This window comes from Felis catus, chromosome A2 (assembly GCF_018350175.1).
Source record: "Felis catus isolate Fca126 chromosome A2, F.catus_Fca126_mat1.0, whole genome shotgun sequence".
Classification (NCBI taxonomy): Eukaryota; Metazoa; Chordata; class Mammalia; order Carnivora; family Felidae; genus Felis; species Felis catus.
This window is the reverse complement of record NC_058369.1, coordinates 18,147,370-18,171,211: the sequence shown is the minus strand read 5'-3', so window position 1 is coordinate 18,171,211 and position 23,842 is coordinate 18,147,370. Positions and strand designations below refer to the sequence as shown.

The 23,842-nt window shown below is 39.9% G+C and overlaps 1 protein-coding gene across 5 annotated transcripts in view; it reads right to left on the bottom strand.

The window, feature by feature from the left end:
* Positions 1 to 23,623, bottom strand: part of ARIH2 (ariadne RBR E3 ubiquitin protein ligase 2) — a 50,657-nt gene extending 27,034 nt beyond the window's left edge. For 2 of the 5 annotated variants that reach the window (XM_019821311.3, XM_045049915.1), the window contains exons 1-3: positions 23,447 to 23,623; positions 20,644 to 20,705; positions 18,228 to 18,572 (exon numbers count right to left, since the gene is read on the bottom strand). In XM_019821311.3, coding sequence (XP_019676870.1) covers positions 18,228 to 18,476 — 249 coding nt within the window. In that variant the 5' untranslated portion in view covers positions 18,477 to 18,572; positions 20,644 to 20,705; positions 23,447 to 23,623. Of the gene's footprint in view, positions 1 to 3,990; positions 4,037 to 18,227; positions 18,573 to 20,643; positions 20,706 to 23,047; positions 23,332 to 23,446 lie in introns of those variants that run through there. The other 3 variants (XM_003982206.6, XM_006928747.5, XM_006928748.3) reach the window with 3 other exon arrangements.
* Between the last annotated feature and the right edge of the window lie 219 nt (positions 23,624 to 23,842).

The following is a 23,842-nucleotide window of genomic DNA, read 5'->3' as shown; positions in this document are numbered from 1 at the left end:
CTGCACTGAGAGCGATGAACTCGATATGGGGTTCGAATTTACAAACCGCGAGATTATGACCTGAGCCGATGTCAGACACTCAACCGAGCCACATAGGTGCCCGAAAAGTACACTTATATTTTACAATCATAGCATATACCAATTCAAAATGGTCACATTTCAAATCTCAATGGCTACATGTGTTCATAGTCACCATACTGAACAACATAGCTACAGACTGAAGACAATCAAAATTAATCAAAATCAAAGCAGGGTTTTTTCGGGGGTGGGGGGCAAGAGGCACACATTAACAGTTGATCCTAAAATCCATGGACATGGAAATGACCCAGAATATCCAAAGCAATCTTGAAAGAGAAGAGCAAAGTTGGAGGACTTATGCCATCTGACTCTAACACTTACTATAAAGCTATAGTAATCAAGGCAGGAGGGTACATACAGGCTTAAAAACAGACATAAAGATCAATACAACAGAATAAAATTCAGAAGTAAACTCAGACATTTATGGTTAATTTTAAACAAAGGTGCTAAGGAATTCAAGAGAGGAAACATTCAACAGATGGTTCTGGAATAACTGAACATCATTATGCAAAAACAAAACAGAACTTGGACACTTCATATCACACAAAAATTAACTCAAAATAGTTCACAGATTTAAATGTAAAACTAAAAACTAAAAAACTTCTACAAGAAAATCTTTGCAACCTTGGCTTAGGCAAAGATTTCTTACATAAGACAATGAAAGCACATTGATAAACTGAACTTCATCAGAATTAAACTTTTACTCTTCAAAGACATTAAGAAAATGGAAGAGATAAGCCACAGAGGGAAAATAATTACAAATCATGTATCTGATAAAGGATTTAATTCAGAATCTATAAAGAACACATGCAACTCAAGAAGACAACCTAATTTTTAAAAATGGATGAAAGATTTGAACACTTCACCCCAAAAATGTATGAACAGTAAATAAGCAAAAGAAAAGATCTTCGATATCATTAGTCATAAGGGAAATGCAAATTGAAACCACAAGATACCACTTCACACTCACTAGAATGAATATAATCCAAATGACTGTCAATACCAAGAGCTAGCAAGAATGTGGAGAAACTGGAACCCCTACAGAATGCTGGCAGCAATGTAAAATAGCAGTCACCTCAGAAAACAGTTTGGCAGTTTCTTAAAACGTTAAACACACATATTACAACCTAACAATCCCACTCCCAGATATCTATCCGAGAAAAATGAAAGCATATGTCCATTTAAAGCCCTGGACATGAATGGTCATGGCAGCATATTTCAGAATAGCTTCAAACTGGAAACAACCCAATGTCCACAACTGATGAATGAATGGATAAAAAAAATGTAATATATCCATACAACCGAAAATTCAGCAATAAAAAGGAAAGCACTACTGACATGTAATATGACATGGGTGAACCTCAAAAACATTATGCTCAGTGAAAGAAGCTGGACACAAAAGACTACATATTGTATAATTCCTTTGATACGAAATTTCTAAAAAAAAAAAAGGTAAAACCATACATACAGAAAGATGATCACTAGTTGCCTGGGGCTGTGAGCAGGGACTGACTACTAACCAACACATGGGAACTTTCCAGATGATGAAAATAATTCTATAACTCAGATTGTGGTGATGGTTACATAGTTGTATAAATTTACTAAAATTCTTCTAATGGTACACTTTACAATGGGTGAATTTAATGGAATGTAAATAATCCTTCAATAAAGCTGTATAAAAATAAAATTGGTCAATGGCTAGATATATAACAAAACAAACGTAGCAAAAGGTTAGCAACTGTATAATCTTGATCACAGGTATATGGATGTCCACTATATAATTCCTTAAACTTCTTTGTATGTTTTAATTTTTCATAATAGAAGTCAGGACGGAAAAGTTTGCCCAATTTATTTAACATAATGGCAATAACTTGCATAAACAAATGTTACAATAAACAAAAGGCTGACCTTTAAGCTACTGCATTAGTCACTCTGACCTTTCGAAAAATCCTCCTTCAGAGTTTTAACATAGTTTTGACTAAAGGTTAACTGATCATACAATGTGAATTTCAGCATAAATAGATACAACTTCCATACAGGTCTATAATGCTAGTTAACTTTATAATGCTCTCTGGCTCTCTCTCGACCTCCCAGACCAAGCTTTCTTAGTGTTCCACTAGATGCTCTGCTCCTAGTCTTTTGGCTCCTTAAATGTTGCTGTTCCACAAAGCACAACTCTCAAGCCTGTCTTTGGGTTATCACAGTCATGTCTAAAAGCCTTGGTCAGTGTGAACATAAGCCCCAAAGATAAGAACTCTTATTTTTCCTGGGAGCTGGGGAAGGGATGTGACTGATCAAGGTGGGGAAGGGAGGGCAAGTAGTGGTATAAAGTTCATCAAAGACTGAAGGGTTCCCTAGAGTCTCTGGTGGCCCAGAGAAGGCTTTTACAGAGTTAAAGATAAGGTAAGAGCAGAAGCCAAGAGCAGCCTATCTTCCCTGCCCTTTTTCCCTCTTTCCCTGTATCCTCAAACCTGACCAGTTCCTAGGGTCAGGAGCCTCTAAGGAGCTTTCCTTCTAGATTGAAAAAAACTGTGGGATTGCCCTCTGTTGTCATTTACCCTAACCACTGCTCTGCACTGCCAATCCAATCTTGCTTGGTTTTGCATTCCATTTACAATCCTCAAACCCTCAAGTGGTTTCCATATCTTTATTCCAGAAAACCCTTAGCTACATGCATGCCAGAAAGGACTTTACTGCTGGTCATCAATATATCCCAAAGGTTGCAGACAAAAACCTTCTGTCATCTTCTATAATCTATGTTTGGGACAGACGCTTAAAAGATATTTCCCTGATACAGGTCCTCAAAACATGTCCAGTAGTTACCACTTGTGCATAGATATCCAAAGGAGTAGACAGCTGCTGGGAGTCAAGTTCTCCTTTCTGTCTCTTATAAACAATATAGTAAGTGTGCTACACAATTCTATCCCTACTTCATAAGGAGGACTTGGGGGGTAGGGAGTGGGAACCAGTGGGAAATCCAGAATTTGGGCAATGATGCTAAGATTTTCTCAGAGATGTAATAAAGTGTACAAGAATGCTTTAGCCTCTGTTGCCATCAAGGAGGTCCTCACTGGTTAACAGTAGTACACAAGTCCACAACCTCTGCATTTCAGTAGATATTCTGGAGACACTTTCTTCCATGTTCTAAGGGCTTCAGAGACTAGAGAAATGAAATAGTGTAAACATCAAACTGTCAGTTAGAGTGGAGAACACCTTGATAAAACCTCTGAATCTCGTGGCCTCCAACCCACTCATTACAAGGAGACAGCAGCAGGATTTCAAGACCTTAGATAAGGCAACAGCAGCAGCAATTTGGTTATCGGCTTATACTTCAGCAATTCTGACTTGCTGCCCCACCCTGTATTTCAAATTTACTGCTGTATATTTTCTCCGTTAGGTCCCTACGCAGAAAGCTGACTGTGGCAAAATGATTTTTTATATCACAGGTCCCTGAGCCTACCTCTTCTTAATCTCCTGACCACAAAGAACTTAAAATACCAGAGCTACTGAAGGAAATGGTAAGTACATACAACATTCTAGACCCTTTCTAACACAGCCAACATCCATCTTTGGGGAAAATGTTTTAAGACTTTCAGGAAATTTAACAGTTACTACTTGACATCCCAGAGCACTTGGATCGTATATGTTTATTATTCAAAAATAATGCATATGTTAATTTTATATAAGGATCAAGGCACATAGTGAATAGCCTCTGCTCTTGACAACAGTTCTCCAAGGAAACCCACGAACATGGTCAGTTGCTTCTTCCTCTTTTTAGTCTCCTACAGTTGATTCAAGCTGTCCAGCCCTCAGGGACGAGTTAATAACACAGCTCGCAAACAGATTTTTTTCCCCCAGAAAAAAGAAATCCAGCAGCCCACCAAAACTGTCACCATCCCTTCCCACACTTACCAGTGCCATAGGGAGGATGCAGCTGATGGCAGTGAGCATCAACGGCCTGAAAAAATACAGGTGGTAGTTTCAATTTTTATTTAGAATTCTTACTTGCCAACTGCCTGAAATTTTTTAAGGCTACACGAATGGGTCTCCATGCCTCAGCCTGTGTTAAGCCACTTCGTAGTCCAATCACATTTGTTAACAAACACTAGTGGTCATTCACTAAACAGCAGAGATGAAGGAAAGGAGTGAATTGTGGGTGAGCTTCTGGGCCAGGATAGAAAGGGACATGATAAAGGAAAGCTAGCCTAAGGAGATCAAGATGGATGAATTCAGGTCTTGGAGGGTGGGGGGTGAGGCGAGAAGGTACTAAAGGAATAAGAGGAAGAAACAAGGTTAAAGCACAGAGACAAAGGAGTAGGTGAACATCGGCCTACTAGAATGGGACAAAATCAGCAGCAGTGGTGGTGGCAGCGAGGTCCCAGCTACCTTAGGCGAGGCTCACCCCTACAATCAAATTTAAGTGGGTGGGCCTTCATTCTCCCAGACTTCACATCTACATATTCTCAGCTTCTAGAAGGTCAGCTCTCTGGCACCTGATCATAACTTGGCTTCCTTTCACTTTTTCTTTACAGGTCTCCACGGAGGGAGGGCACACTAGCAACTGAGGCACCCACATTATTCATGCTTTAAAAATCTGATTAAATGTGAAGATTTCTCTCCAGTCTAATCTTAACTCAGTGCTGTCTCTGATCATTAAAATACCAAAAAACCCAACAACCTCCCCAAATAAAGTTATTTACACAAAACACAATAAAGCAAAAATATGAAAGTCATCATCCTTGACCATAAGGATACTTTTTTATTATGAAAAATTTCAAGCATCTACAAAGTGAAGAACATGATGAGACCCATGCATCCATCACCCAGCTCCAACATCAACTCATGGCCAGGTCCACTCTATCTGTACCTCATCTATCCCCCACCAGCTACATTATCATGGAGTAAACCCAGCCAGACTATCTTTTAGGGTGTGCATTTTAATAGAAAACCTCTGGGAAGTACTTAGTACAAAAGGCTGGTTGAGCCCCTACCAGAATTCTGTGTTTTCCAGGGGGTTCCATATAAGCAGGATGATCACCATTTTTACAAACCAAGGTCATATCCAGTAACCAAAGCCAAAAAAAAAAAAAAAAAAAAAAAAAAAAAAAGGCAGACGGGAGCTGACATCCAATGAATTGCACCTAGTAGGATTAAAATCCAAATCTTTTACCATGTTTCTGCAGCCAAAGCCCATCTTATCCAAAAATGATTTCAAATAATGCTCTTCCTCTTGTAGCTACTGCTACTGTGAGGAGGCAAGTAAGAGGTAATACCAAATACTATCTGGGCAGTACCATTCAGATCCCCCCTCTTCTCTACAGGATACCTCAGAGGCTAGCATATCTTACTGACAAAGCCACAAAGTCCAAGAGCATATTTCAAAGACAGAGCTACAGATTGCTGGCCTTAGCTATGCTCAAAACATATAATGCTATTTTTATAACCCTTCTGTTTATATAAAACTCCATCAAGGAGTGCCTGGGTGGCTCAGTCTGTTAAGTGTCTGACTCTTGAATTCGGCTCAGGTTATGATCCCAGGGTCGTAGGACCTGCCATGTCAGGCTCCATGCAGTGTGCAAAGCCTGCTTAAGATTCTCTTTCTGCTCCTCCCCCATGCTTGCAGCCATACATGCTCTCTCTAGAAAGAAAAAAAGAAAAGAAGAAAGGAAGAAAGAACAACTCTGCCAGAAAGGAAGCTCCTTGAGGGCAGAGATTTATAACAATTTCCTTCTCTGCCATACCCAAGCACCTGGAACAACAGCAGTGCCAGTACTAGGTCCTACATGCTAACGCTTCCTTCTGTCACCTCATACCCATTCTCCTCCAGAAGCCAGAGAGGCACCAAGAGCTTTCAAGCCTTCATGGGCTTGAAAGAGGCAGGGAAAGGCCAAATATAGCTCCTCTGAGGAAGGTTAAAAACAAACAAACAAACAAACAAACAAACAAAATGTAAGAGGTCTTCTGAGAGTTGCAGAGGGTTCTGAAAGGCAGAGAGGCTCACAGGAGGTTTGAGAAGGCAAAAATCAAACATATGGGTTAGGGAGAGGGGCAACAGGAAGGAGTTCAGATTGGAGTCTGGAGAAGCTACTTTAAGTTTTTCAAAAGACCAAGATAATCAAAGTGGAACTTTTAGTGGATATACCAGAAAATATGAAACAAAAGTAGAAAAGGATTTATTTATATCTCCTCTCTCACCACTTTAAAAAAAGAGGTGGCAGGGGCGTCTGGGTGGCGCAGTCGGTTAAGCGTCCGACTTCAGCCAGGTCACGATCTCGCGGTCCGTGAGTTCGAGCCCCGCTTCGGGCTCTGGGCTGATGGCTCAGAGCCTGGAGCCTGTTTCCGATTCTGTGTCTCCCTCTCTCTCTGCCCCTCCCCCGTTCATGCTCTGTCTCTCTCTGTCCCACAAATAATTAAACGCTGAAAAAAAAATTAAAAAAAAAAAAAAGAGGTGGCAGAAACTAAAGGCAAAGAGATCTTAAAATTATTTTATGGTATAGGTCAAACTATTTTTTCCCCATCATTCAGCATCTAAAAGTTAAAACAACAGAAGACACTCAGAAAACACTTGTTTATTGGGAATCAACAAATTCTTAACCTACCCCAATCACCAATGAACAATGAACAAAATAAATCAAATGGTTCATAAAGAGCACTTTGATGAAAAGGATCAATACCCACCACCCCATCCCTCCCTAGCCTCCCAGTCTTCCAATACAGGAGAAATCTCTACCATTTCTTCTGGTTGTCACCAACCTCGCTAAGTGTGCCCACAATTCTCTAGCAGATTTAGTTTACTTATACCACTCCCTACCTTCCCCTTCCAAACCCCAACCTTTTTATATTTATATTACTATCAGTTCTATCAGTTACCTTTGTTAACTTTAAAATATTGTTTACAGGACCCGAATTGCATTTTCTTGTTTGTGCTTCCAATGTCACTGTCCTTGGGCCAAAGAAGGATATCCATACATTAGGCACAAATACATTATTTTTATTCAGTCACCACCATTTACTTATACTTGTGCCATATATGTGTTTGCTTTATATTTGGCTTATAATTTTTTGCATGTAGTTTTTCGGCTTTGCATAGGGATTCTAGTTCCCTTGTCCCTTGTAAAGAGCCCTATGGTCTCTTTACCATATTCCAACTATCTTCCAGCTTTTTCATTTTATCTATTGCTTGAAATCTACCCATTCCTATTCTCGAATAAATTTTTCTTGGATCCCACCAAAACTGTTCAAATTTGGGCTGACTGCTTTCCAGGGTTGTTGTATAAGTAACATGAAAATTTTCATTGGACAACTAGGTTATTAGTTCAACCATTTCTTGAATTCTTTACTTTCCTCTTTTTGATTTTCATCTGCAAGTAACTGCTTCAGAAAAGGTACAAGGAAAGGAAATTTTGGGAGTCCTCGCACTTCTGAAAACAAGCTTATTTTGCAATGACAGAACTCTAGGTTCAAAACGATTTTCCCTCAGGACTTGGAAGGAAGACTGCTGTTCCACTGTCTTCTGGTTGTCACTGTTGTTGATGACATATCTAATTCCCATTTTTTTCAGAAGACCCAGTGTACCTTCACGGAAACTTTCAGGTTTTCTATCTATTCTTCTCTGAAACTTCATAGTGACAATTGTAGCAGGTGGGCCTTTATCCTTCTGGGCAAAGGGTAGACCCTTTCAATAGGCTCCTCTCTGTAGATTCTGGATATTTTCTTCTTATACTTTGAAATATCCCTTCTTTTAATTTTTCGTCCTCATTTCCCAGAAATTCTGGTAGATGATAGATCTCTGGATTGATCCTCCATGTCTCTTTTTTTTCTGCATACAATTTTTGCCTGTATTTTGGCTTTATATTGAGATTTTTCTCTTGATTTTATCTTCTGATCTACGGAATATATTTTAACTTGGCAAACCCATAATTCATCTCCACAAGCTTTTTTATTTCGACAGTTTCTTCCAGATGGCATCTCTGATTGTTTCATGGATGCCACATCTTCTTGAATATCCTGGAGAATACTAAATAGTGCACTTTTATAAACAAGCAAAATCATCTAGTGGTCTGCTTCACCTAAGGTCAATTTTCCTGTTTCTCTTCTATTTTGCATGTTTTCCTCAAATGTCTGGTGATCCTTGGTTAGCTATTCACGGTAAAAAATGAAAGGTTCCCAGAAAAAGGAATGAAGTCGTGATACATGCTACAACTTGGATGAACCTCTAAAACATCATGCTAAGTGAAAGCAACCAGACACAAAAGGTCACATATTGCATGATCCCATTTATATGACACATACAGAATAGGTCAATCCACAGAAACAAAAAGCAGATTAGTGGTTGCTGAGGGCTGGGGGGAGCAGAAAATAACTACTTAATGGATACCAAGTTTCCTTCTGGGTAAGGAAAATGTTTCAGAAGTAGAGATTATGGTTGCACACTGTGAATGTACTAAAAGTCACTGAATTTGAATTTGAATGGTTAATTTTAGGGGTACCTGGGTGGTTCAGTTAAGCATCTGACTCTTGATTTCAGCTCAGATCACATCTGAGTTTGTGAGTTCAAGCCCCACTCTGTTAGTGCGGAACCTGCTTGGGATTCTCTCTCTCCCCCTCTCTGCCCCTCCCCCACTCATGTTTTCTTAAAATTAAAATAACGTAAGATAAAATGAAATGAAATATAAAATGGTTAATTTTATATGAATATTAAATTTAAAAAGGGGGGTGGTCAGGAAAGCAAATCCTAATTCTGTGTACACAGACAGAATGTGTCAACTGACAGGCTTTTCTTTAAGGGTGCTTAATCAGAGGCAGCTAATACACAAGACTCAAGAACCTCCAAACTGACCAATAAGGTCATCCAACCTCACACTCTAAGGGCCCTATTTCTCCCCAGGTTATTCTATTTCTTAAAAATAGGCAGATTATTTTGTCCTGAAACCAAGTGGGGGCAGGGCTGACTGTCCTACACAGAAACTTTTAATTAATTAATCCCCTCATTCCCAGCTCACTTATCTCTTCCAGCCTTTGTCAGTCAAATGAGAGCCCAGTCTCTTCAAAGATCTGCTGGACAAATTGGCTCCTGTGTGCAATGTCCCCACATACCACCCCTCAACCTGTTCTGTTATGAGTTTATAACTCATAACAAATGCCTTTGTTATGCATTTTCCATAACAAAATGCCTTTACTTTCATTTTCCTGATATTTCAAAAGAGAAAACCACCCCTAAATTTACATCATGCTCTTCATAATCCTTCTCCCTTCCCCCCCAACTCTATAGGCAACCACTGATTTACTTTCCTTCACAATGAGTTTGCATTTTCTAAAACTTTATATGATCAGAATCATAAAATATTTACTCTTTTTACCCCCTGGGTTTCCCTCATGCAGCATACTTTTTTGGGATTTATCAATGATGAACCATTCACTCTTTTTATACCACAGAGAAGAAGTATGTTGTTCTATGGGAATGCCACTATTTGTTCATTCATCTGTTTGTGGATATTTGAGTTGTTTCCAGTTTTTGGCTACTGCACATAAAACTGCTACAGACATTTGAATACCAAACAAACAAAAACAAACGGAGGGGGTACAAAGGTATGTGAGGGCAGTGAGCCATCTTGCAGCAGAAGCCAATGTTAAAATACTGGCAAAAAAGATGACATAGTCTACGTCATAAAATTGAAAACTTTTAAAACATTCACATTGTGTTTATGATTGCAGATATTATTAGTCATTTTTGTAGCTACTCGTTATCAACATGGAGATAAGAACACACTTTTATCTTGATAACTAATGGCATAAGAAGTACGTTTAGACATCAAAAATATTACAGGTAACCTATCCAACTTGCCAGTATAGTTGGGTGTCTTTACCCTACTCCCACTCTAGTTATGAAATCAGTACACTCTGAACACTGGACACATCCTTTCAGCAGCCAAAGAAAGGACACAACTCTTTCCTCATCACTTCAATAACCTGAATTGTTTCACAATTTTTTTGTACTTCCACATGAATTCTCCACATCAATATAATATGTAATACCTCACTTTGTGTCTGAAGATTCTGTTTTATTACACCTGCATGAAGTTCAGGCTTTTGAATCAGAACTGACAGAACTAATTCCGAGATGCACCCCAAGCTGGGAACCATACATCTACTAGGTATATATGATCTCTGCTTAGAATTCACCTGGCTTCATGGAAGTCCTCTAACAAGCATGCCTTCTATCTACCAATGGGAGCACACAGAAGTAGAGCTTTGGGGTTAAATCCTCAACTTTTGCATTTATTGACCTGCTTAGACAGTCAGATCAACAACAAGCAACTCTCAAAGAATTTAAGCCCTGGCTTACAATTTCTAATCACCATAAGTACATAGCAAGAAATGTGCACACAGTGGTAGAGAGACAGGATATCCAACTCTGCCTGGGGATCAAGGAGGGCTTCGTGGGAGAAGGGAGTCAAGGGTAAATTCTCAGCTTCCAGCTTGGTGGATGGTGGTATCATCAATTAAGACAGAGAATCCAGGAAGCTAAGTTTGATGGCATTAAAGTTATTTCTTGTAAAAGAAGGCAAGGCTATCTACCAACTCTGGAAAATGATGGTGAGAGCCTAAAATAACGGATAAAAGAAATGAGAGTGAGTAGAGTGTGTACCAGGAAAGAAACTGCTAGTGAAAAAGAGCAACTTTCCCAGATAGAGGCCACTCTTTGTTCATGATTATAAGAACAGCTCTGTTCTCTTAAAATCTCCAAACCAACTTTTGTTCATCCTCCCTGTATTTTTCTCTATTTATGGTTGATAGCTTGTGGTTTTCACAGTAAAACCATTTCATGTGTATACAGGTTTGTGACAGTTCAAAGAAAAGGGAACAAAACATAAGCTTCAAATCTGACAATTCATGTCAATTTGAGTAATCAAGCCACAGGGCAGACACATTTTAGGAAGAGCAAGATGAAAAGCTTCCTGTATCTCACTCTGTACCTTTCTCAAATCTTTCCTACAGGTCTTCCCTCTTTTGGACAGAGAAATCTAATCATTCAAATTTTTCCTAGAGCAGTAGGGGCAAAGACAAAATTTTTAAAGCTGGCAGGGGGCTGGGGGTGGGACAAAGCACAAATAAGGAGATACCCCAATAATAAGAACCCTAAATCAACTGAGCACTTCATTAAGTAGTGCTGTCAATGCAGGCCCAAGACCAAACACTGCAGTCAAACAGAAAGGTAGGAATAACAAGCTATATTCCCCTACATTCTTTTCCTGGTCCCAATTCAAAATTCATTTTGTGTTATTTTTACTTTTCTTATCAGTGGGCTCCTGGAGAAGAGAACCAGAGGTTCTGGATGAAGGCAAAAGAATCCAAAGTACATGATCTAACTACCACACGCATACTCAGAGGCATCATCAGCAATATGTCACCCAGAACCTTCCTCAATGTGGCTTTTACCCTATGACTCAAAACACACAATCCTAAGAATATGTTCTGAGGAACCATAGCAAATATGTGAAAGTAACATTCCCATTTTTCTGCGCTTGCCCTGCCTCCACCATGACATCTGTTTGAACATTCATGTTCGAATATTCACGTGCCCGGCACTTTATGTGCATTATCTCATTTAATACTGTGAAGGAGGTATTATCATTATTTTACAGATGAGAAAACTGAAGCTTAAAGATGTTGAGGAACTTACCCAAGGTCACATTATATTAAATGGCAGAAAAGGGAACAGAGCCCAACCATCTGACCACCAGCCCAGGCTCTTGCCAAGGCCCAACAGACACAAAGGCCACATTCACAAAAATGTTCACAGCAGTATAACCAGTTCACAAGAACTGTCACACATATAAGTATTCACCTAAATGCCCATCAGGAAAAGTCTGAGCAAATTATGGCTCAATATGATGGTGTGATATTTACCCGTTAAAAGTAATTTATGAGGATGAAGTAAAAACAAGGGGAAATACTTAAAATACAGGCATACCTCATTTTATTGTCCTTCGCAGATACTGCATTTTTTACAAATTGAAGGTTTGTGGCAACCATGGGTCAGGCAAGTCTGTCGGCACCATTTTTCCAACAGTATTTGCTCACTTCGTGTCTCTGTGTCACTTTTTGGTAACTCTTGCAGTATTTTAAACTTTTTCATTATTATTATACTTGTTATGGTGATCTGTGATTACAACTTGCTGAAAACTCAGGTAATAGCATTTTTTAGCCTTAAAATACTTAATTAAGGTTTTTACATTGTTTTATAGACACAACGCTATTGCACTTTATAGTACAGTGTACACATAACTTTTATATGCGCTGGGAAACCACAAAACTCATTTGACTTGCTTTGTTGTGATGTTTGCTTTATTGCAGCAGTCTGGAACCAAACCTGCAATATCTGAGGCATGCCTGTATACAAGAAAAGAGCAGAAGAATATCATTCCAGTGCCTGGCAGATAGTAAGTGCTCAATAAATATTGGTTGAATGAATGAACTAAAAGCACAGTAATATTACACACGAATACGGACAAGGTCTGAAGGATACTAAGCACGGAAGAAAACTTTTATTATAGGTTAATGGAATTACGAAGGATATTTTTTCTTAAATACTGTAGTAACACCTCAACAAAGAAGGTTAAATATAAATAAATAAATAGTTCAGGATTAGAACACAAGTGTGGTGTTAAAATCACCCCTTGATTACACATGGTTCCTATGACAGTGTGAAAGCACAAGAAAAAGACTAGAATGAAAGCTGGCCTTGAATCTGATTAAAGGCTTCTCTTCTGGGAGACGGTGAACCTGCTGTACGTGGTGCCAGGTGCACAGTGAGGACACAAAGTCAATGACGACAATAACCTTTCTAAACTGGCAAGACAGGGACAATTGTAGCACTAGTTGTCTTAGGCAATTCTCAATGTCACTCTGGACATTTCTCATCACCCTTTTAAAATAAATTTATACATCAGTAAAACACACATCAGACTTCCACACTAAAGCATCATGAAGTATGTCAACACGCCCACTAATAACCAACTATTTGAAACACAGGAATTGAATCTAGATTCTATTGAGATGCAGGCATGCAAAGAAACCTGACATCAGGTCATAAAAATAGAAATCAGACGGCTGCTCAGCACACACTCAGTGTTACCAAGCCCAGCTTGAGGATACTTTCCCCTGAGAAGTAATAAAAAAACAATTACCATTAACTAATATGTAAATAAAAATAAAATGGTCCAAAATCCAGCTATATCAGGATATTAAAAAGTTGGTTAAGTAAAATGAAAGTCTTTGTTTAGATATACAAAAACTTGATGCCACTTAAGAGAAAGGTTAAATATAAGGTATTTTGTGTTAAGAACATCAACTGCTCATGTTACAAGTGAGAAATGCGTAGAAACCAGGTTGTTTTGAACATGAGACTATAAAGACTTCTGCACTTGGGAGTCAGAAGCCCTGAAAACCAATTATGATTCATCCACAAAAGGGAAAAATGATCCAGAAGAATCATAAGAGATTTTCCAGCCACATTTTGCTGAATATCTAACACTAGATTTTAAAGCAAATTCAAGAGTGGCAGAATAAAGATTTCTACATAACATTTTCCCAGCTCCACTGCAGTTAATACAGCAATTCATAAAGCAAGAACTGTAGTAAAAACACTCACAACCAGCCTATTTCTCCAATCCTATCCGGGGAACAAACACCAGGCTTAAGAAGTAAATAGTGCAGTCCAGCACTGAAGAAGTTTAAAAATTCTGTTCCTTTCCTCCAAATAGTAAAGACACCTCAGGCTGCATTTATGATCCTCCATGTGTTATTCTCTTTTACCTATAGTTCTTAGTCTCCCACTCTAGCACAGAAGGTAACTTTTCCACCCAATTCATTGACCCATGGAGCTTGGACTTGTGTTACCTGCACTGCCCTTCTACTCCACTTTCAAGGTTCTCCAGTCACAAGTTCAGACAGCTCATTGTTGCTCCATAGACTAGATCTAGCCCAAAGTGACCATTTCTTCTCCCTTCTTATGCAATTGGGTGGGGTCTTGAACAACATAACAACACTTGTCTCCCGCCCACACCCCTAATGTGCTACTGAGAGAAGGAGCGCACCATGCAGGAGATTCCCCTGGCCCATCACCAATGCAAGCCAGCCTAGACTGTCTGGGGTTCTCCCATGGCTGAGCTCCTTCCTGAGCAGCCAACAGCAAATGCCTCAGGATTTTCACAGAACAGTACTAACAGGATTCACTGAATGACAAAATTCCTCTTGGCTAACTAGTGCACATTTTGCAATAAAAATGTCTGTTACTACTAGAAAAGACCTCTCTCATCTATAACAATAACAATCAAATAATCTTTGTGTGAGTTTCATATAAAAATAAATACAGTGTTTTAAAAAGTTAACTGTTTTCCTTAAAGACTCATACCTACGTAACTGACTACAAATATTTGTCAAAGATTTTTCCTCTCCTACAACATAGTACCTCACCTGGCAATCATCTAATCTCTAATGACTACAGTTGACACTTGAACATGGGCTTGAACTGGGCAAAACCACTTACATGCAAATTTTTTACACTACAGTACTATAAATGTCTTTTCCCTATGATTTTCTTAGTAACATTCTCTTTTCTCTAGCTTACTTTATTGTAAGAATACAGTACACAATACATATAACATACAAAACATGTGTTAATTGACTGTTTATGTCATTGGTAAGGCTTCCAGTCAACAGTAAACTATTAGTATTAAGATTGGGGGAGTCAAAGTTATATATATATCGATTTTTGGCAGTGTGGGGGTTGGCATCCCTAATCCCTGCATTGTTCAAGGGTCAACTGTATTCTATCTGTAAGATGACAGCTCATTCTAAAAACAATGCTTCTAGTTTTGCTATTATTTGAACACCAGTAGCTGCCCCCCCCACCCCATAACAGATAAGCATTTTCTCTGTTGTCTATCCTTAGCCCTTAATCTGATTTCCTGGGAAGTTTCCTTTCTCAATTAATGATCTTACTCATGGATCTGTCTCACAACACATATAGGAAGTTACCCTGACACCAGGGGCCCTCATGACACCAAAAGCCCAGACTGGAATTTTAATATTTAAGAGAGGTCAAATCTCAAAAGGCAATAATAAAGTTACTTTTATGCTGAAGAATGGCTCATCTATTGGCAACTAACAATACACAACAAAGTAAAATAAACACAAGTATCAGTGAAAAAGTCAAGCCAGTCCTCAAACTTAGCTTTCATTCATAGACAACTGTTCATATGGCAGAGTTTTAAACCACATACGTGTCATATTTTCTACTAGTCAAACACCTAAATCAATAAAATAATTAAGTATCTCAATATGTCATGGAGTTGTGCAAACACCATGATCAATGGGGAACACCAGCAGTGATTTGGATGATCACCACTGAGCTCCACTCTCTGATACACATGCAACAGGGGAGCTAGAACAGCCAAAGCAGCAATAAACACCATTCTGTAAACGCAGCACTTAAATTATCCCCTCCTGCCTCATGATATATTATATAGAAAAATAAAATATCACAAAAATAAAAACATTAGTTTTTAGCCAGTCTGAAAAAGAAAGATTGTGTGTGATTTCCTCTTTACTCTTAATTTAGCTGTTTTTGCCTAGCCTCTTTGGTCAAATTCCCAAACTACTTAAAACACCACTAAGTCCCTTTATATGTAGCCAAACCACCAAAAGAACCCAGACCCTTGCTGCCCAGCCCCAGAAAGAAAATGGGTTATTAACATGCTCCTCAGTGAGGTCTAGGGAGGGAGGAAAAAAAAATCTATCTTCTACCGAGATCTAAATTTTCATGGGCTATTTTCTTCTTTGCCCCATTTTCTCTTTAACCCTTTCCTTGTGTTTCAACATTCTTCCATCTTTTTTTACTCCTTCATCTCTACACCAAGTACTTTTTGCTTCTTCTTTTCACGATCTTTAACTTTGTTTTCCTTAAAGACTCATACCTACGTAATCGACTACAAATATTTGTCAGAGATTTTTCCTCTCCTATAATACCTTACCTGGCAATCTAATCTCTAATGACTATAGTTGACACTTGAACAACATGGCCATAATGCCTTTTCATGACAACAGAGAAGGATGTACAGTAGAGGGACTAGGGAATCTAGCTCATACCAACAGCATCAGCTATTGTCATCAACAGTTGACAAAACCCACAGTATCCAAGAAATCACGGTATCCAAGAAATTATTCAACACCTACTATGGATGAAACACTGAGACAGGAATGATGGGGGAAGAAAAGGAATAAAGCAGTTTCTGCCCTCTAAGAAGTGACAATCTAGTTGGAGAGATCATGCAAAAATATGCAAAAAGGTTAAACAAGATAAAGCAGTCAGAAGACTGCAGTATGTGCTCTAATATACATGGGTTGTGATGTTTGGGCCCTGAGACCAAAGGAGAGTACAACCACTATGTTGTAGGAGTCTCAAGAAGGCTTGCTCAGGAAAAGTATAAGCTAGACTGAAGGACCTCTGAGGGTATAAAAAGTGAAGAAGGAAAGGGAGGGCTTTCTATGGGAGGAAGACTTTCCAGGGGGCTGACCCTGTATCAGCTTAATAAGAAGAAAGAATGTAAAATCGTAAATGTTACATGTATTTTACCACAATTTAAAAAAAAGGAGGACACGTGCCTGGGTCCCTCACCTCTCTCCAAAAGGGTAGGAAAATCAGCACAGATTGCTTGACAAACAGAATTCTTATGCATAGATGGAACGTCCTGATGAACTTAGTCAACTGATAATCTCCAGCACATAGCCACACACCTGATGATACCTTTTCTATTTAAATGCCAACACTGTGTATAACCTAACAATATGGTTAAAGAAACGAGTTGATCAGATAGAGAGGTGTGCATTGTGAGGAAGAGACCTGATGCTTCTTTTTCTACCAGGGAAATGTCCTCTGGAAACAGAGGTCCCAGCAGCTTTGCTAAAGTTATGGTGTAGAAATCCCAAATCCAGATGTTCCAATGGGTCTCCATTCTTCAGAGCTTTCTGCTGAGCACAAGAATTCTCCAATCCTTCCAAAAGTGAGTCACAAAAAAAGTTTTAGATTTCAACTTCCAACTAGCTGGTAATAAAGCCCTGACTATCTAAATCCAAGATATTAGTTAGCCTTTGCTGACTACCTGGAAAAAAAAAAAAAAATCCCTAAACTAGTAGATAAAGCAGCTTTTACAAAAATAACACAGCACATCTTAGTTACTTCCATTTAAATACCAACAAGACAATTATTTGGTTGAAATCATGCCAATGTGTCCTTGACCTTCAATTTGAGCAGAAAACAAGATCCATATAACAGTTTCTGAAGGAAGGTCAGCGAAAACAATGAAATAAGAGAAATGTCCCCACTTTCACATAATGGCCAACATTAGAGGAGAAAGAAAACATGCTGGGAAATTGTCTAAATGACATAAAGATATTCATAGCACACAGTGTTCTATGTGAGTGTACTATGTACTAGTCTAATATTACATAGCACAAAATGTGCATGGTAAGAACAATAACTGGCCTGGGGCGCAAGATTGAAAAGCATGCTAGTTTAAGTGTTAAAAATAAGATTCTTGCTGGAATAATCAACTCTTTAAATTTTCCATATAAAACCCCAAAATCAGTGAAACAAGCTAAAATTTCTTTCAACATTAGACATTAGTTTATGATACAACAGAGCTCAATTAGCACAGAGGCACTGATTATTCAGGGCATACCCTGGGTACCTCTCAAGACATTTGCCAGTCATTCATACATGGTCATGTAGAGGATGACAATCCTGAGGCTAATCATATCTTACCTCATAAAGTTTCATAAAACACACTTTCTGAAACCAGTGTTAATGTATGCAATTCCGCTTCAATGTACTTCCAGTCTATCCTGAATCTACCCCACCCTTCCTTTTTAATTCTTAGTAATTTGGGAATTTGAGGACCTTAGATACACATATATTAGAAAACAAAGTGAAGCATCAAATGTGTCCAACTAATGCAGCATACACCTAAATTTGGTTTCACTACAGGGCCATTCATTTGATCAATACAGAGGAGACATCAGTTAGCAACAGCTCATATTTAGATTTAACTGGGGGCATTATACCTGGAATTGACAATACTGCTCACCTTTAGGACAGAGGCTAAGCTGGTCATGTGCTCATTGAGGGCACCCTCGGACTCCTTGTAGGTCAAGCAGGTGAACTGGTACTCCTCAGGATCAAAGGCATCGGCTCCCTGCTGCTCAACATCGCTGGCTACTCCCACGTAATAGTCCTCTATGTCCCCAGGGTCTTCATCCTCTTCTTCTTCCTCACAATTTGGGTCATAGTCCTCTTCATTGCTGTCAGACCCCTGGCTATTCATGTCCACAGACATCTTAGCATCCAGCCAAGTTGCAGATCAGGAAAGCAGTTTTTTTCCCCTCCCCCCAAACTTTACCACTTTCTCAAATGCATTAGTGTTTTTTGTCTTCTAAGGAAGGAAAAGAAAAAAATAAGTGTTACTTTCACTATAAGTTATAACAGTAACCATTCAAAAATCAAAATGTCATAGGCTGGCCCTACCCCCCATTATGGCCTATTCCAACTCTGATCTCATACAGGAAACTTCACCATCATCTCCCTGCCCAAGCTTATCGAAGGGAAACTCTTTCCTTGAAGGGCAGAAGCAGCTAATGATGGTAACTTCACAAGAAGGGCCTCACATGGAAAATAAGGAAGGCCATCTGCTCCATGTCAAGGGGTCAAATTCCCATGGATTTATCCTTCTTGTGGGAGTCCTTAAGAAAGAGGCACTGGGAGCCTAGATGGCTCAGTCAGTTGGGCATCTGACTCTTGATTTCAGCTCAGATCATGATCTCATGGTTTGTGAGATCGAGCCCCACACTGAGCTCTGCGCTGACAGCGAGGAGCCTGCTTGGGATTCCCTCTCTCCCTCGCTCTCTCTCAAAATAAACAAACTTAAAAAAAAAAAAAAAAAAAAAAGGCACATCTCCACAGGTGAAGCAACCTAAAGGCTGAACTACCAAAGTTTAAAATCTCTTTGCTAATTACACCGCACTAAGCGGTGACACATAAAGTACACAAATGACATAGTTCCTTCCCTCTGTAATGTCTAGGAAAAAAATACCACTGTTCCACAGACATTGCTCTCAGATATCTGAAAAACAGGTGCATAGTTAGTTAAGAAAAAATAAAAGGCACAAAGCTCTTCAACATCCTCCTCTAGTCTGCAGAGTTAACTGATTTTTCAGTTTTAAAGGATTCTACTGATTCTTTCTTTCTTTTCTTTTCTTTTCTTTCCTTTCTTTCTTTCTTTCTTTCTTTCTTTCTTTCTTTCTTTCTTTCTTTCTTTCTTTCTTTCTTTCTTTCTTTCTTTCTTTCTTTCTTTCTTTCTTTCTTTCTTTCTTTTTCTTTCTTTCTTTCTTTCTTTCTTTCTTTCTTTTTAAGTAATCTCTACACCCAGTGTGGGGCATGAACTCACAACCCCGAGATCAAGAGTCGCATGCTCCACTGACTAAGCCAGTGAGGCACCCCTCTGATTCTTTTTTTTTTTTTTAATTTTTTTTTTTAACGTTTATTTATTTTTGAGACAGAGAGAGACAGAGCATGAACAGGGGAGGGGCAGAGAGAGAGGGAGACACAGAATCTGAAACGGGCTCCAGGCTCTGAGAGGTCAGCACAGAGCCCGACGCGGGGCTCGAACTCACGGACCGTGAGATCATGACCCGAGCCGAAGTCGGACACTTAACCGACTGAGCCACCCAGGCGCCCCTCTACTGATTCTTTAAAAGGGGTACTTTGAGGCAAAGAAATTGATCCAATGGTGAAGGAAAACTACAAATTGAAGGAAAACTACGCATATTCTGCCTTGACCGAATGAAGGGTAGGAAAAACCAAAATCTATTTAAGATGAAGAAAAAGAGTTCAAATGGAACAAGTTATTAAAAAAAAACCTCAGAGGTCAAAATGTTACTCAATTACAAATGAAAAGAGAATACTAGTTGAGAAAGCAAAACAATCCCAAGTCCTAACTTCACCTCAGAGAAGATTTTGGTAAAAACCCATTAACTTTTCTGCATAAGTACCGTTCCAAGTGATCATCTGCAAGAAACAGTATTAAACAGTGATTTAAATCTAAAAACTAATAGGATTTTAAAATGCAAGAGCATCTGGATTGAATGGTATGTAAATAACTTCCATAACCAAATCTGGATTAAATGCAAAAGTATATATGAAGTCTATCTGACCATAAATAAGACAAAGATAAAAATTAAAACACATGAAAATGAACGTGTACTGACTCTGTAACCAGTCTAAAGGACTACAGAGCCACCTTTTAATGATATTATAAAAATAGCAGGGAATTGAAGTTTGACATGCTAACCATAAATGCCCAGTTTTTTTTTTTTTTAATCACATTAATCAAAGGGAATTTGCAGTTTGACTTCTAACAAACTGTTTGGTATAGAATGACCTAATTACAAATAAACTATGGTACTTTTCCTTTAGAAAAAAAAAGTTAATCTTTAAATTAAAAATACCTGTAATTCTTGAAGATCTTTCAAGATGTCACCCCAAATATTCTATGTCATATAACTTCCATCTAAAATGAAAAGACACAACTCTATTTAAATTTTTTAAGTTGGCACCCTGGTTTTGCAAATTTATTATTTTTTTTAAAAGCAAAGACATTTAAAAGGATATGCAGCAAGAGACCAGAGTAACTATGAAATTATTTTCTTGTAAGTCCCACAGAAACCTGTATGTCATTATACTGAAAAGAGTTACACGGCCTTCTAAAAAAGAAAGTATTCAAAGTAAACAGCTGATAATAATTTAACCTGGAGTACTGGCGATGTAAATAGATACCCAATCCCTCTCCTCAGTTTGGAAACCCACCACCTTGCTCCTATGGCTCAGATTTCCTAAATTACTAGCACAATTTCAATCCTAAAGGTTACACAGAAGTTAGCAAACTGCAACTGGCTTAAAATGAGACTTAGTATAAAGTCACTTCCATGGTGTCTAATACAGAATATTGCCAATATTTCAGACCTCCCTTTACTCATGAAAAAGTTATTGTGAAATAAAAAGTGTCCCCAATAGGATGTCAAGTAGGCTATATTAACATCCATTTGCTGCCTCTCTTCTGACATGCTCAAAGGCCATCCGACCTTCTCAGATACAGATCTCACTATACAAAACTAAGTACTATTACGTGCTTACTCAGTAAGAAATCTTATGTCTATTTCTTTATCCTTTAGGATTTCCTAGAAAACCAGAATTTATAACTTCAAAAAAATACTTCTAACACAGGTAAATATAAACTAAATGAAAATTAAAGTCCAATGATTATGTAAAATTATTTCTAAAATAGAAAACTGGGGCACCTGGGTGGCTCAGTCGGTTAAGTGCTGACTTGGGCTCAGATCATGGTCTCATGGTTCATGAGTTTGAGCCCGGTAAGGCTCTGTGCTGACAGCTCGGGGCTTGGAGCCTGTGTCAGGTTCTGTATCTCCCTCTCTCTCTGCCCCCCCCCCACTTGTGCTCTGCCTGTCTCCAAAAATTAATAAACGTTAAAAAAAATTTTTTTAAATAGAGAACTGATTTTTTAAATATCTTTTAACCTGTATTTTTATGCAAGATACTGCTTCTTGGGCGAATAAACTCTATAAATATTGTTCCCATCTACAAAATTTCACTACCAATATTAGTTCTCATTTAATGACAGCCAATTTCAGGTTTGACTCATTCTCATTAAATCTTCACAATCCTACAAGGTGACTATCATCCACTTCTTACAAATGAGGAAGCTACAGTTCAAAAAAGTTAAGTAACTTGTCCAGATCACAACTGCTGCAACCAGTATTACCCAGAGACAATACTTCCACAAGATTCATGACCTATGAGGATTCATAAATCTCCATCACCCTCCCAGAAAACCTAATACTATCTACCTGCAGAATCACAACAAAAGGCCATGCTTTCCACTTTCTCTGGATTTCTCCCCAGGATTGGAGCTTAGAGGTTTGCCCATAGGCTTCTCACCAATTAAATACTCAAGAAGCAGGGTAAACTTTCAGACTCCCCTCCAAAAAAGAGCCATTTCATACTTAGTAGGTGTTCTAGGTTTAGATTTAAACACTAATCTTTTCAAAGTTAAATATCCCTAATTCTACTTAAAAGAGTGCTGACATTGCTCAAAGGGTCCAGAATGTCTTATTAACAGAACTGATGACAACGCTTTAACTTCCTTTAGATGTTAGCTATTATCCCTACACCCTAGACAGAGGAGTAACAGAAATTACTTCTCCTCCAGAGCCAAAGTCACGTGTTCAAAAGACGTGACACCCTCCCTGGGCTAAAGGACCCAAACTGAAGACTTCTCTCTCAGTTTAAAGTTGACAAGAACAAAACACTTTTTGGCGAGTCCGACGATGTTTACTCCAGACATAATATTTGGCTCTGAATGGTCATTTACTAAGGTTACATCTCCAAAGAAAACTACTTAGCACTTTTAAAATATGAACCAGCAACTTAGTTTCAAAACTCCACACTACACCATCCTAAGATGGTTGGCACTAGCCCCATGTGGTTATTAAAATTTAACTTAAAAATTAAATAAAACCTAAAAGTTGGGTTTTCAGTAGCACTAGCCACAAGTCAAATGCTCAACAGCCACGTGTGGCTAGGGACTATCCTACTTAGCAGCAGAAGTATAGAATATGTCCATTGTGGCAGAAAGTTCTACGGGACAGAGCAACAATCAGTACAGAGGTGAAGTCATTCGAAAACACGGCTGCCTCTCCCGCGGCTAGCACAGCAGCGTCCGGCGAGACGGCAGCTCAGCTCTTGGGCCGAATGTCGGTACCGAGGCGCCGGGACAGCCTCGAGGACACGGAGCCCACGCGCTAGTGGACCCTTCGCAGGCGGGCGTTAACTAACCGTGCGAATGGCACTGCGAAGGCTCCGAAAGATGACTGGAGTTGGAAGCCCCAGAGGCGGCGCGTTTCCCCGGCGCGCCCGGTAGGGAGGGCCCAGATGCGCCGGCGCCAGTCGGTCAGAGGCGCTGGCCTCCGACCTCTCCACCAGCTGAGAAGACGGCGGGACGAGAAAAAACTGAGAGACGCCAGGCGCCCGCCCGCCCCGGCCGTAGCCTTCAGCCGCCCCTCCGCGGGAGGCTCTGGGAGCTGAGACGGTGAACCCGAGGCCGGGGGGCACGGGGGCCTCGCGGACGGCGACGAAGGCGGAGCCCCGGCCGGGCCAGGGAGGCGCGCGGGGAGCCCACCCCCCCTCCCCGGCGCGCCGGGGTAAACAAGGCCGCGACCTGCGCCGCACACTTACCGGGAGCCGCAGCCCGCGGCCGCTGAGCCCGGGCAGGCCAGACCGGGTCTGGCCGGGCCAGACGGATCGGACACTGTAGCAGAAGCGACAGCGGAGGCGACGGGCCGACGCCGGTCAAGGCCCGCGCTCCTTCCTCCCGCGGAGCCGTCTCCGCAGCTCCGGAAGTGCTCAGTACGGTTGCGTCACTTCCGGCCCGGGGTCGACCCGCGGTCGCTGAGGTCGCGACTGGCGCTGGGTATTAGCGTCCCTTGGCTGGCGCTTCGCTACACCCCGGCACTCAGATCCCGAGTGTGAGCGGGGTACGGCCGGCCCAGAAGGCTGAGGGAGGCCTCGGGGGAGAGGGGTCGGCTTATTGGAGAGTGGTCAAGGCATCTCTTCCGGCTTTCACCAGCGCCG